This window comes from Chrysochloris asiatica, unplaced genomic scaffold (genome assembly GCF_000296735.1).
Source record: "Chrysochloris asiatica unplaced genomic scaffold, ChrAsi1.0 scaffold00163, whole genome shotgun sequence".
Classification (NCBI taxonomy): domain Eukaryota; kingdom Metazoa; phylum Chordata; class Mammalia; order Afrosoricida; family Chrysochloridae; genus Chrysochloris; species Chrysochloris asiatica.
Window position 1 is genome coordinate 900,404 of NW_006408681.1, and position 11,841 is coordinate 912,244.

At 39.0% G+C, this 11,841-nt stretch overlaps 1 protein-coding gene across 1 annotated transcript in view; it reads right to left on the reverse strand.

Annotated features, from left to right (window-relative positions):
* Positions 1-4,793: 4,793 nt before the first annotated feature.
* CCDC67 (coiled-coil domain containing 67) overlaps positions 4,794-11,841 on the reverse strand; it is a 144,461-nt gene continuing 137,413 nt past the window's right edge. Inside the window, exons 12-13 of the mRNA XM_006871204.1 lie at positions 10,452-10,566; positions 4,794-4,970 (exon numbers count right to left, since the gene is read on the reverse strand). Coding sequence (XP_006871266.1) covers positions 4,794-4,970; positions 10,452-10,566 — 292 coding nt within the window. The remainder of the gene's footprint in view (positions 4,971-10,451; positions 10,567-11,841) is intronic.

Consider the following 11,841-nt stretch of genomic DNA (forward strand, 5'->3'; position numbering starts at 1 on the left):
GTTCTGACTTGATGGCACCTGACAACAACAACAACAACAATAGGCGTTGCCTGCCTGGTGCTGAGTGGCTGTTTCTCAGTGCTACCTAGTTGCCTTTTGTGAGTTTTGCCAATCTTTTTGCCTTACCTCTGTCCACGGGTTCTCTGGAGGTCATGAAAACTTTTCCTCAGGCTTTTCCTTCAGCCACAGTCAAATCCAATGCCATCAAGTTGAATTCAACAGGCTCACAATCTATTCACTACCATCTTCAAGCTAGCGTGGCTTGTTTTGTCCCTTATTAGTTCACTTGATGTTCTGGGCTATGGAGTAGGGTGGGTTGGGCAATTTCTGTTGCTTGTTGATAACACAGACATACACACACACACACACACACACACATGAATGAGTCCCTTTGAATATTGAGTCCTATTGTTAAAAGCCATACCCCCCCCCAAGAAAAAATTGAAAATCACTGTTTTAGGAAAGCTGCAATTCAGTAGAATGATGAATTAGCAATTATAATGTGCTATGGATTAGAATTGGTTTATCACTGTAAGATAAGCACTAGACTGCTAACTGCCATTAGCCACTCTCCAAAACCCTACACAAGGTTGCTATGAGCCAGAACACAACAACATAGACTAGAAATAAGAATCTCTAGAGGCAAAATCACTATTAGTCCTGAACTACTCCAAGTTCATAAGAATCCCTGGGTAGCATAGTGAATTACAAGCTGGGTTGCTAACTGTAAGGTCAGTAGTTCAAATCTAACAGTTGCTCCACAAGAGAAAGATGAGGTTTTCTGCTCCAGTAAAGATTTACCACTTCAAGTTCATGACCACTTGAATCTGCTAAGTTCTAAGGATACTGTAACCTAGATCTTTACTTCAGCAATTTTTAATCATGTCTTTACCCTTAAGTGACATTCAGGGGAATACAAAGATATGTATAGTTTACCTTTGAAATACCTGGGTTTGAACATTGTACCTTCACTTGTATGCAGATTAAAAAAAAAACACATAAAAAAACAACAGTTGCTTGATGCTAATCATCAGTGTGAGCAGTTCGTCTCTCCAGTAAATTGTATGAGAGTAAAAAATACTCTTCACTCAAGTGTTTTTCAACATATTTAGTGCAATACCAAGAGTCCTGGTGTGGCGCTGTTGGATAAGCATTTGGCCACAAGGTCGATTTGAACTGCAAGGGTTCAAATCCACCAATTGCTCCTTGGAAACCCTATACAGGGTCACTATGAGTTGGAAGTGACTGGAGGGCACTTGACAACAATAGAAACAGCACAAGACCATAAACTTGGAAAACCACTATGGGACCCATACCAAGTGCCACTAGTGTTGGTGGAATTGCTCCCAATAAGCAGAGAAAAGTCATGACCAATTGAATTGCTTGATCAGTACAATAGATGGATATCAGCAGATACAATTGTCCACCATTTCAAGATAAATAAATTCAGTGTAAGGAACGTTGTAAAAAAAAGAAAAGGAAATCCATGGAAGTCATCAATGCAGCTATGCCATTTGCACTTTTCGAAAAATACCTATTTTTATCTTGTATTGAAAATGCAGCTTTTATGTAGGTATAATATATAATACATACAGTGATGGTTGTGGTGTGCCATGGAGTTGGCTCTGACTCATAGCAACCCTGCGTAGGGTTTACGAGGCTAAAATCTTTACGGACATAGAAAGCTTCATCTTTCTCCCACGAAAGAGCTGTTAGTTTGAAACTGCTGACCTTGAGGTTATCAGCCTGACTCATAACCACTATGCTATCAGAGTTCCTTATAATACATATGAGTGGCTTCAAAAGTTCATAGAAAAATGGAATGAGAAGTTAATTTTTCCAGGAGCTTCTTGAAGTCCCCTCGTATAATATTAAAATGTGTTTATCGACTGTTGATGTTTTCAGTGGGATTTCCAGCCAACAGCAGGCTATTAGCAGTCAAGTATGGAGGGAGTCAAAACTTACAAACTTACACTTGGCTTTTTGACAGTTCAGGGGTTTGCACCCCTAACACACGTGTGATTCAAGGTTCAACTGTATATTTAAAGTTTTTCATGTTTTTATTTGCATTAGCGACACAAAGTTTTAAACATTCTTTACGGAATGAACATTTTTGGAATATACTTTTTCTTCCCCACTTGTAAAGACAACATTGAAAACTACTGTACATATTTTCTTTGTGTCAAGATAGAAATTGCTAAGAGAATGAAAATGTGTCCCTAACACATTGTTATTAATTCTAACTCATAGTGAAGGGTCAGAGTAGAACTGTCTCCTACAGTTCCTAGGGCTGTAATCTTTAAGGACCGAGTCCTGGTGTGGCGCTGTGGGTTAATGCGCCAGACTGCAAAGTCATTTGAACTGCAAGGTAGGCGGTTCAAGCTCGCCAGCTGCTCCTCAGAAATCCTATACAGGGTCACTATGGGTTGGAATCGATTCGACGGCACTTCACAACAACAACAACAATCTTTAAGGAAGCAGATTGCCATGTCTTTATCCCTCAGAGCAACTGGTGGACTTCAACTGCCAATCTTTAGTTTCACAGCCAAGTGCTTACACATTGTGTCACTGGGGCTCTTTAGCATTTATTTTCCTCATCTGTGGCTCTTGTGGGCACTATAAAGGCTTTGTACGCTTGTAATGTTTTGTCATCCAATATGGCTTCATTGTTCACCCTTTGCTTGCTGACTAGAGGTGATACTGTGAAGTACAGAGAGCTGGGAATCAGAAGACCAGGAGTTCCCCTTCTGACTCTGACTTTGAATACGTGCCATTCTTTTTATATATATATATATATATATATATATATATATATATATATATATATATATAACTTCTGATTGTATATATAAACTTCTGCTTGTGAATTGAGTGAGGTTTACAGAGCACATCCTCAGTTTTACATTCAACAAGTCAAACACACGTCATTTCACTCAATGATTGCAATTCATTAACTGTAACATCGCTTACCCCACTTTCTCTCTGTGGCTCTTGTTTCCATTCCTCTCTCTTTCCCAACTCTTCCGAATTTTGTCCCTGGGTGAATGCTGCCCTATTGATCTCAAATGGTTGAGCATACTATGGTGCATGTACCTCACTACTGGTCCCATGGGATGTGTTCTGAGTGAAGTTTATTACATCCCAGGGATACGGATACTTGTCCTGCTAACTTCACTGACTTGTTTTGGATTTAAATGAATAGTGCTATATGAAGGCTCATTGCAAATAGCAAGAGCTATACAAATATGAGGAACTTTCAAAAGTTCATGAAAAAAATTTCATTATCTTTTAATTCCAGTTTCCACAAACTTTTTGAAGCCCCCTCATATATGTGGTTGTGGTGGTTATGTGCCATGGAGTTGGTTCCAACTCATAGCAAGGCTATTAAACATTTATGAGAGCAGAAAGCCTATCTTTCTCCTACAGAGCAACTGGTAGTTTCAAACTGCTGAGCATGAGGTTAGCAGTCTAATTTGTAATCACTACGCTATCAGAGCGTCTTCATATTTGTGGTACTAACACCTAAAGTGTTATATGCATTTTCACAAGAAAGTGACACTTTTTATCTAAAAGACATCTTGACTTTTTTTCAGTATGTTGAAATTTAATTTCTTTAAAAGACAAAAAGAAAACTATAAAAGCTATAGAAATTACCTTCAATAACTACATAGGGATTTTCCATAATCATATATATATATATGGAGCTCTGGTAGCGTAGTGGTTATGAATTGGGCTGCCAACCTCAAGGTCAACAGTTTGAAACTACCAGCTGTTCCGCGGGAGAAAGATGAGGCTTTCTGCTCCCGTAAAGATTTACAGCCTTGGAAACCCTGCGCAGGGTCACTATGAGTCGGTGCCGACTCCACGGTACTTAACAACAAATATATATATACACAGATACTTTATTCTCCAAAATGGAAACTCTTGTCCTCAGACCATTTTAAAAGAATGAATTGTGAATTATCATGATGTACTTTTTATAACCTGAATTTTATTGCTTACTATTATGATATTACCAGTTTCATACAGATTTAGCATTTATATTTTGTCTAAAGAATTTTTCATGCTTTTTATTATATTAAAAGCAGAGATGATTCCATGAGAAGATAGCAATGATAATGCTCTACATATCCTGTAGTATTCTTCATCTTGTTCATGTTTATGTAGGATTAGTACTAACAGCAAAGCATCAATCTTTGGTTCATATATTTCACATATTTATTTAATAGCACATTCTATGCCCTTTATTGAGTTAAAAACAAAGCTACATCAAAAAGCTGAATGCAGAAACAATAAAGTGGTATCTTTTCTTTAAAAAAAAAAAAAAGGTTGTTGAATGTTTATATAGTGCAAAATACTAGTATTTTTCATTTTGAAGAGTCCTTGAGTTTTCAAACTTAATGCAACTGAGCTGCACTTGATTCGTTTATGTTTGGAACATACCACTTCCCTTGCCCTCATTTGTATTGTCACAGAGGAAATGGGTTTTTAGTACACATGATTCAGAGGGGAAAATGGCATATTTAATTCCAAAATACTCCTTACATTAGAAAAAGACCTCTTTTGGTGTTGCCATGTTTATTTTATAGTAACAGCAGAACAATTTAGTGTTAGTGCAGAAATACAAAGAGTGTTGTTCAACAAAATACTATTTTCTAGTTGCCTTACAGAAATGACTTACTCAAGAAAGCAGGACAAAAATTCTCAGTTTCATGAATCAGCTTTGTAAATATTTTGCCAGAACTTTTTTGTATCTTAGTGTGGGGAAAACAAATTTCTAAAACGTTTAAAAGCTATATGTGTCTATTTTGTTTTAGCTTGGTGTATTTATTAAGAGTAAACTCTGTATGTCTTTGTAGCTCATCAATATGTGTATTTAGAAGTTTTTCAAGTTCTTTTGCTCGCTTCTCTTCCTCCAGAAGGAAATGCTGTGCAGCCAAGGAAGCTGGAATAGACATATCTGGGGGAGACTAAAGAAAGAAAGAAAGAAAATTTAGATAAGGAATGCAGTCTGTTTTAATCTTCCTATTTCCAGGCATGCTTCTTTCCTGACATCCACTGCAACATCTAATGAAATAATACATCTTGAACTGACCGACACCCCCACCCCCCAACCCAGTGTAATGCAGTCAATGCTAATGAATTCCCCAAGGAATTGAAACATTACAGCATGGTTACATTAAAAAGCTCAAGAAACGCATATTATAGTGTCCAGCTGCAAATGCAAGGGAAATTAACCTAGTGCCTACCCAAAACCTACTCCACTAATTTGCAAAGCCAATGATTCTTTTCTGAAAATAGGCAAGTCCAAAAGGTTAAAGTAAAGATTATAGTAGAATTGAGCAAAGAAGCTTATAGAGAGAATTGGCTTAACAAGGAGATAGCATGATGCATATAGGGGTGGGAGAGAGTAGGGATTGGCTTTTAGTACGAAAGGCCCGAATGCTGGGTGTGTCTTATGTCTCATCACAGCCGAGGGCACAGTGACAGTACCCAGTCCCATCCATAGTAATGGTGACAGTTGGTGACTGTGTGCCATGGAGTGGATGATTGTATCTGTGAGCTGTGGATTCGGTTCTGACTCATAGTGACCCTGCATAGGGTTTCCCAGGATGTAAATGTTTATGGGAGCAGAAAGCCTCATCTTTCTCCTGTGGAACAACTGGTACTTTTGAACTGCTGACCTTGAGGTTAGCAGCCTGACTTGTAACCACTATGCCGTTGTTGTTGTTATGTGCCATGGAGTCGGTTCTGACTCATAGTGACCCAGTACAGGGTTTCCGAGGCTGTAAATGTTTATGGGAGCAGAAAGCCTCATCTTTCTCCCATGGAACACCTGGTAGTTTCGAACTGCTGACCCTGAGGTTCGCAGCCCAATTTGTAACCACTACGCTACCAGAGGCTCCATGCAACCCTAGTAGCAGGTGCTATTTATTAGCTGTATGGGACCTGTTTAGTGCTTATTTACAGAAACAAACACATAAACAGAAAACACCAGTGGCTGAGGAACAAATTGTAAAAAAAAATTCATTAATTTTACAGTGCTTCATTCCAAAATAAAAAAGTAATTTAACAAAATAAATTGGGACATTTTTAATTTTAACTTTCCAGCTCTGTGGTCTTTAGACCTGTCTACAGTTTTTGTTTTGATAGGTAACATGGGACTTAGTAAAGTGTTTGAAGAGTCAATAAATGAGTAAACCATGTTGCAGGGGGATTTCACCAGTCTGGTCCCTGCCCAAAACACCCAGTATGGATTATGACAGTTGGTAGTGGATTATTGTAAACATAGCCAAGTGGCAGCCTCAGATATAGCTTCTGTGCCAGATAGAGTATCTTTATTAAAGTAGAATATTACAGCTTTCTGTACATGCTATGCTGTTATGGATGAGGCAAATACTGACTTTTTAGTACCCCAAAACAAGGATGATCAGAAAGAGCATTCACATGGATGGACAACAGTATATACCCATAATATTGTCCAAGTGTTAATTCTACTGTCTCAGTAAATTCTGAAGGGGCCGGAACTATTTGGACATTTGTATTCACACTCACATAAGGAGTCCTGGTGTAGTGCTGTGGGTTAATGCGCTGGACTGCAAGGTTGATTTGAACTACAAGGTTGGCGGTTCCAGCTCACCAGGTGCTCCTTGGGACCCCTATACAGGGTTGCTATAGGTCAAAATTGATTCAAAGGCACTTAACAACAGCAGCAGCTCTTTCAGGAGATATATTTATAAATATATATAGTGTGGGACTGTAGGATCAGCACTGGACTGTGAATCACTAGGTTGGCAGTTCAAACCTACCAGCTGCTCCTTGGAAACCCCTACACAGGGTTGCTATGAGTCAGAACTGACTTGATGGCACTTAACAACAACAAGGTTAAGAAGACCTGACGAGCAAGTAGTGGTTACATGTAAAGAGAACTTGGAAAGACAGATCTACTCCAGAGTGTGGGAGAACAAACCTATAAGGGTTCAAGCACTTGAAAGCTTTGTGAAGATTTTAGGGGTGTTGCTGTGGTACAGGGCATATTAGGACATCATCTCTTCAGTAAAGCATAAATAATGTACCTTATACCCTGTATGTAAGGAGCTCTGGTAGCGTAGTGGTTATGAATTGGGCTACAAACCTTAAGGTCAGCAGTTCGAAAGTACCAGCCACTCCACAGGAGAAAGATAAGGCTTTCTGCTCCCATAAAGATTTATAGACTCAGAAACCCTGTACAGGGTCACTATGGGTCAGAATCGACTAGATGGCACTTAACAATAACAACACCCTGTATCTACACTTGATCTTAGCCAAAAGCCTCATATGCATGTGAAAGTTGGACAGTAAATAAGGAAGATTGTAGAAGAATTGATGCCTTTGAGTTATGGTGTTGGAGGAGAATACTGGAAGTGCCATGGGCTGCCAAAATAACCAATAGATCCATTTTGGAAGAAGTGCAGCCAGAGTGCTCCTTGAAGGCCAAGATGGCCAAACTTCATCTCTCATACTTCGGACATATTGTCAGGAGGGACCAGTCTCTGGAGAAGGATATCATGTTTGGTAAGGTGGAGAGTCAGAGAAAAAGAGGAAGACCCCCAAGAAGATGGATTGGCAAAGTGACAACATCAATGGGCTCAAACGTGGCAACAATAGTGAGGCTGGCCCAGGATCTGGCAGTGTTTAATTCTGCTGCGCCTAAGGTCGGTATGAGTCGGCACCAACTTGATGGCACCTAACAACAACAAATACCCTGTATCAAGGAGCTCTGGTAGCGTAGTGTTTATGAGTCAGGCTGCTAACCTTAAAGTCAGCAGTTCAAAACTATGAGTTGTTCAGTGGGAGAAAGATGAGACTTTCTGCTTCCGTAAAGATTTACAGCCTGGGAAACCCTATGCATGGTCTCTATGAGTCAGAACCGACTCCACAGCACACCGTCACTACACCCTGTATCACAAAGATAGAAGCACAATGCTTCACAGGTCTCTTCTGGTTTTGAAGGGAGTATATTCCACACTTGGAAGTACTGAATGGGCCCATTTTTCAGGTGATATTGAGGGCTGCTTTTTACAGAAAGAAAGGGCTCTGTAGCTGGTTCTGGATGGGCAACAAGCTGTATGGCTACTTGGGCCAAAGGGTCTGGGAGTTTCCATACTAGAAAAGTCTCATGTAGAAACAGAGACCTCATGGAGCTTCTGGCAAGGCTCAGTGGAAAAGTTGTATTACAGAGCCTTAAGTTTCTGGAACAAGTCCATGCCATCTGCAGCAGAAAATGACACTATTTGCAAAACAGTTCCTATCATGAGACTGAGCACAAAGAGACAGAGCATCTAAGCAAGTAAACAGAATGATTTATCAGCAGATATCATCCAGACTTGGTTTTTGGCCACCCCAGTGAAAATTATGCATGGACCCAATAACATGGACCCCTTTTCACCAAGGGTAATCTAGATACTGTCACTGTTGTGTGTCTGATCTGCTTACAATAGAGACCACAGCTGAGCTCCTAGTATGGCACTATCCCTCAAGGAGATCACCTCTTGGTGGCAATTTGATGACATAACACCCCTCAGACCTTGGAAAGGGCAATGTTTTATCCTGATCAGGACTGATGTAGATTGATGTAGCATGGGTTTGCCTTTCCTACCTGTGGGGCCTCAGCTAGCCCTATTATCTGAGAGTTGACAGAGTGACTAATCTTTTGACATGGAATCCTGCTTACTATACTGAAAGGTTTCCCTTTGCTACTGAGAATTAGTTATGCATGTTGGTAATGCTGTAATTGCCTTTTAGGTTAAAAAAGGTCTTTCCAATGAAGAACTCATTGACCTTGCTAAATTCTATCATGTGATCTCCAGCATCGTTTATATCATCAATATCATACTTTCCAGCTGCTGACCCTTCCTCTTTGTTTCCAACCTTTGCATTCCAGTCATCAGTAATATTCAATACATCTTGATGGCATGTTTGAGCAATTTCAGACTGAAGAAGTTAGTAGAATTCTTCACTTTCATCCTCACTGGCTTTAGAAGTTGGTATATAAATTTGAATAATAGTGGTATTAACTGATCTTCCTTGTAAGTGCATGGATATTATCCTATCACAGACAGCACAGTGCTTTAAGATATATCTTGAACTGCTCTTTTTGATTATGAATGCTACTCCATTCCTCTTGAATTTGTCATTCATGATACAGTAAACCATATGACTGTCAGATTTTAAATGGCCAATACCAACCCATTTCAGCTCACTAATCCCTAGAATATGGATCTTGATGCACTTTCATTTCATTTTTGACAACTTCCAATTTTCCTAGATTGATACTTCATACATTCCATGTTCTGATTATTAATGGATGTCTGGAGGTGTTTATCCTCATTTTGAGTTGTGCCCCATTCATGTCATCGTTGTCAGCTCTACTTTGAGGAGGCAGCTCTTCCCAAGTTGAATTCTGACTGGCATGCAACCTGAGGGGCTCATCTTATGGCACTATCTGACAATATTCTGGTGCAATTTATAATGTTGTCATCTTCCAGCACTATATCTGACAATACTATGCTGCTATTCATAATGTGGTTACGAATCAGGCTGCTAACCTCAGGGTCAGCAGTTCGAAACTACCAGCTGTTCCGCAGGAGAAAGATGAGGCTTTCTGCTCCTGTAAAGATTTACAGCCTCGGAAACCCTGTACAGGGTCGCTATGAGTCAGAACCGACTCCACAGCACATAACAACAACATTAATAATGTGGTTAACCATTCATAAATAACCCGTCTCTCCTTCCTAGTCTGTCTTGTATTTAAAATACCAGTGGCATAGCTTCCAGCATCACAGCAAAACACAAGTCACTGCAGTATGACAAACTGACAGATGAGCAGCAAATATCAAACAATATGGATGATGAATCTTAAATAGTACTGGATAAAAGAAGTCAGACACCTAAGAAAGTAAATAGTATGTATAATCTTACTAACATAAAATCCACAAATGGCCAAAACTCCTTTATAATGTTAGAAGTTAGCACAGTGGTTACCTGGGAGAAAGGTGGAGAGGGCAGGAGGGGGCTTGTGAAGAGCTGGTAATGATTTGTTTCTTGACCTAGGTGGCAGTTACATTGAGGTGTTGTGATAATGCATGAAGTTGTCTACTTATGATCTTTGCATATTTGTGTATGTATGTCTGAGTCAATAAAAATGATTTCTTTAAAAAGGCACAAAAGCTCACTTGTAGCTCCTGAGATTTCATGGACTATTTCAGGGTGAGTGCTGTTAAAACACATCATCAGTGATTTGGGTCTGGAACAGAGATGAGAAAGCATTGACCAAAACACTTCATGAAACATGATGGCTCACTTTCCCCTCGTAGATATGGTCTTAACACCTATGTATATTGATTTTCAGTGGCAAGAGTAAGGTAATCACTCCTTAAAGGGGAAAAAAAATCCAATAACCAGCAACTCACCAATGGGAATATTTCATCATCACTAATCAAAGGGCTTGCTATTTCTTTGGTTTGAAATGTCAAGGGTGGCAATGGAGACGTTGTGCTTTTATTTGTCTCACAGTCTTGACTTAGTCTGAAAGAGAGAACAAAGTTAGATAGAACATCACTCACTGTTGTTATCAAGGCACATTCTTGGTTATATAAAGAGGTTTTAAATTTTTCTGATATCTACCTAGGGGAAAAACACAACAGAATGTTTGGACATCTGGGTATTTCTTTGAAAATAATTTTCCTGATGAATAATCTCTACTTCGCTTCAGAAAGCTTTGTAATTATTAAAAACAGTCTGCCACTTTTTGTTGTTAAGAGCTGTAGCATTCATACAGACTCATAGCGACCCTGAATAGGGTTTCCGAGACTGTAAATCTTTGCAGGAACAGAAAACCTCATCTTCTAAGGAGAGGCTGTTGAGCTCGAACCACTAACCTCGTGGTTTGCAGCTTAGTGTTTATCCTACAGAGCCACTGCAGCATTGTTATTTTCCATATTCTCTCTTTGAATTTTACTTTGTATCTTTATTATTTAATAACACAAAACCAGTTTGAGAAAAATCTCAAAATAACTAATGCAATTGCCCTTGTCAGTTCTAAATACATACTTGTTTTCTTTTCAATATTACACAACCTCACTGGCTTTCTTCACAGAATTACACTTTTTTTTTGATGCTAGCACAAGCCTTTGTGTAATAATAATTCTACTATTATTGTTGTTAAGTTGTTAAATTTTGACTCATAATGACCCTGTATAGGGATTTATACTTTTTGTTGTTGTTGTTAATGCTAGAACAAGTCTTGTATAATAATAATTATATTTTCTATTATTGTTGTTATGCTGTTGAGTTTTGACTCAAAATGACCCTGTATAGGAGGTTATACTTTTGTTATTGTTGAAGTTATTACAAGTCTTGTATAATAATAATTCTACTTTCTATTATTATTGTTGTTAAGTTGTTAAAATTTGACTCATAATGACCTTTGTAAGGAGTTTCTGGGGAGTGGCTGGTGGGTTTGAACAGCCAGCCTTGTGGTTAACAGTCCCGAGCTTATCCTACAGCACCACACCAGGACACGCTACTTTCCACTATTGTTGATTAAGTGCCATCGAGTGGACTTCAACTCATAGCGACCATGTATAGGGTTTTCAAGGAGTGGCTAGTGAGTCTGAACTGCTGCCCTTGAGATTCAAACCAATATTGAGGTCCAATGTCTATTCTATAGCGCCACACCAGGACAATAATTTACAACGTGTTTTCAATTTATATCATCTCCTAGCTCCTCCACTTACTAGCTGTGTGGTCTTGAAAAGATTATCTCTGTGTGAATTTAATGTTCAAACCCACCAGCCACTC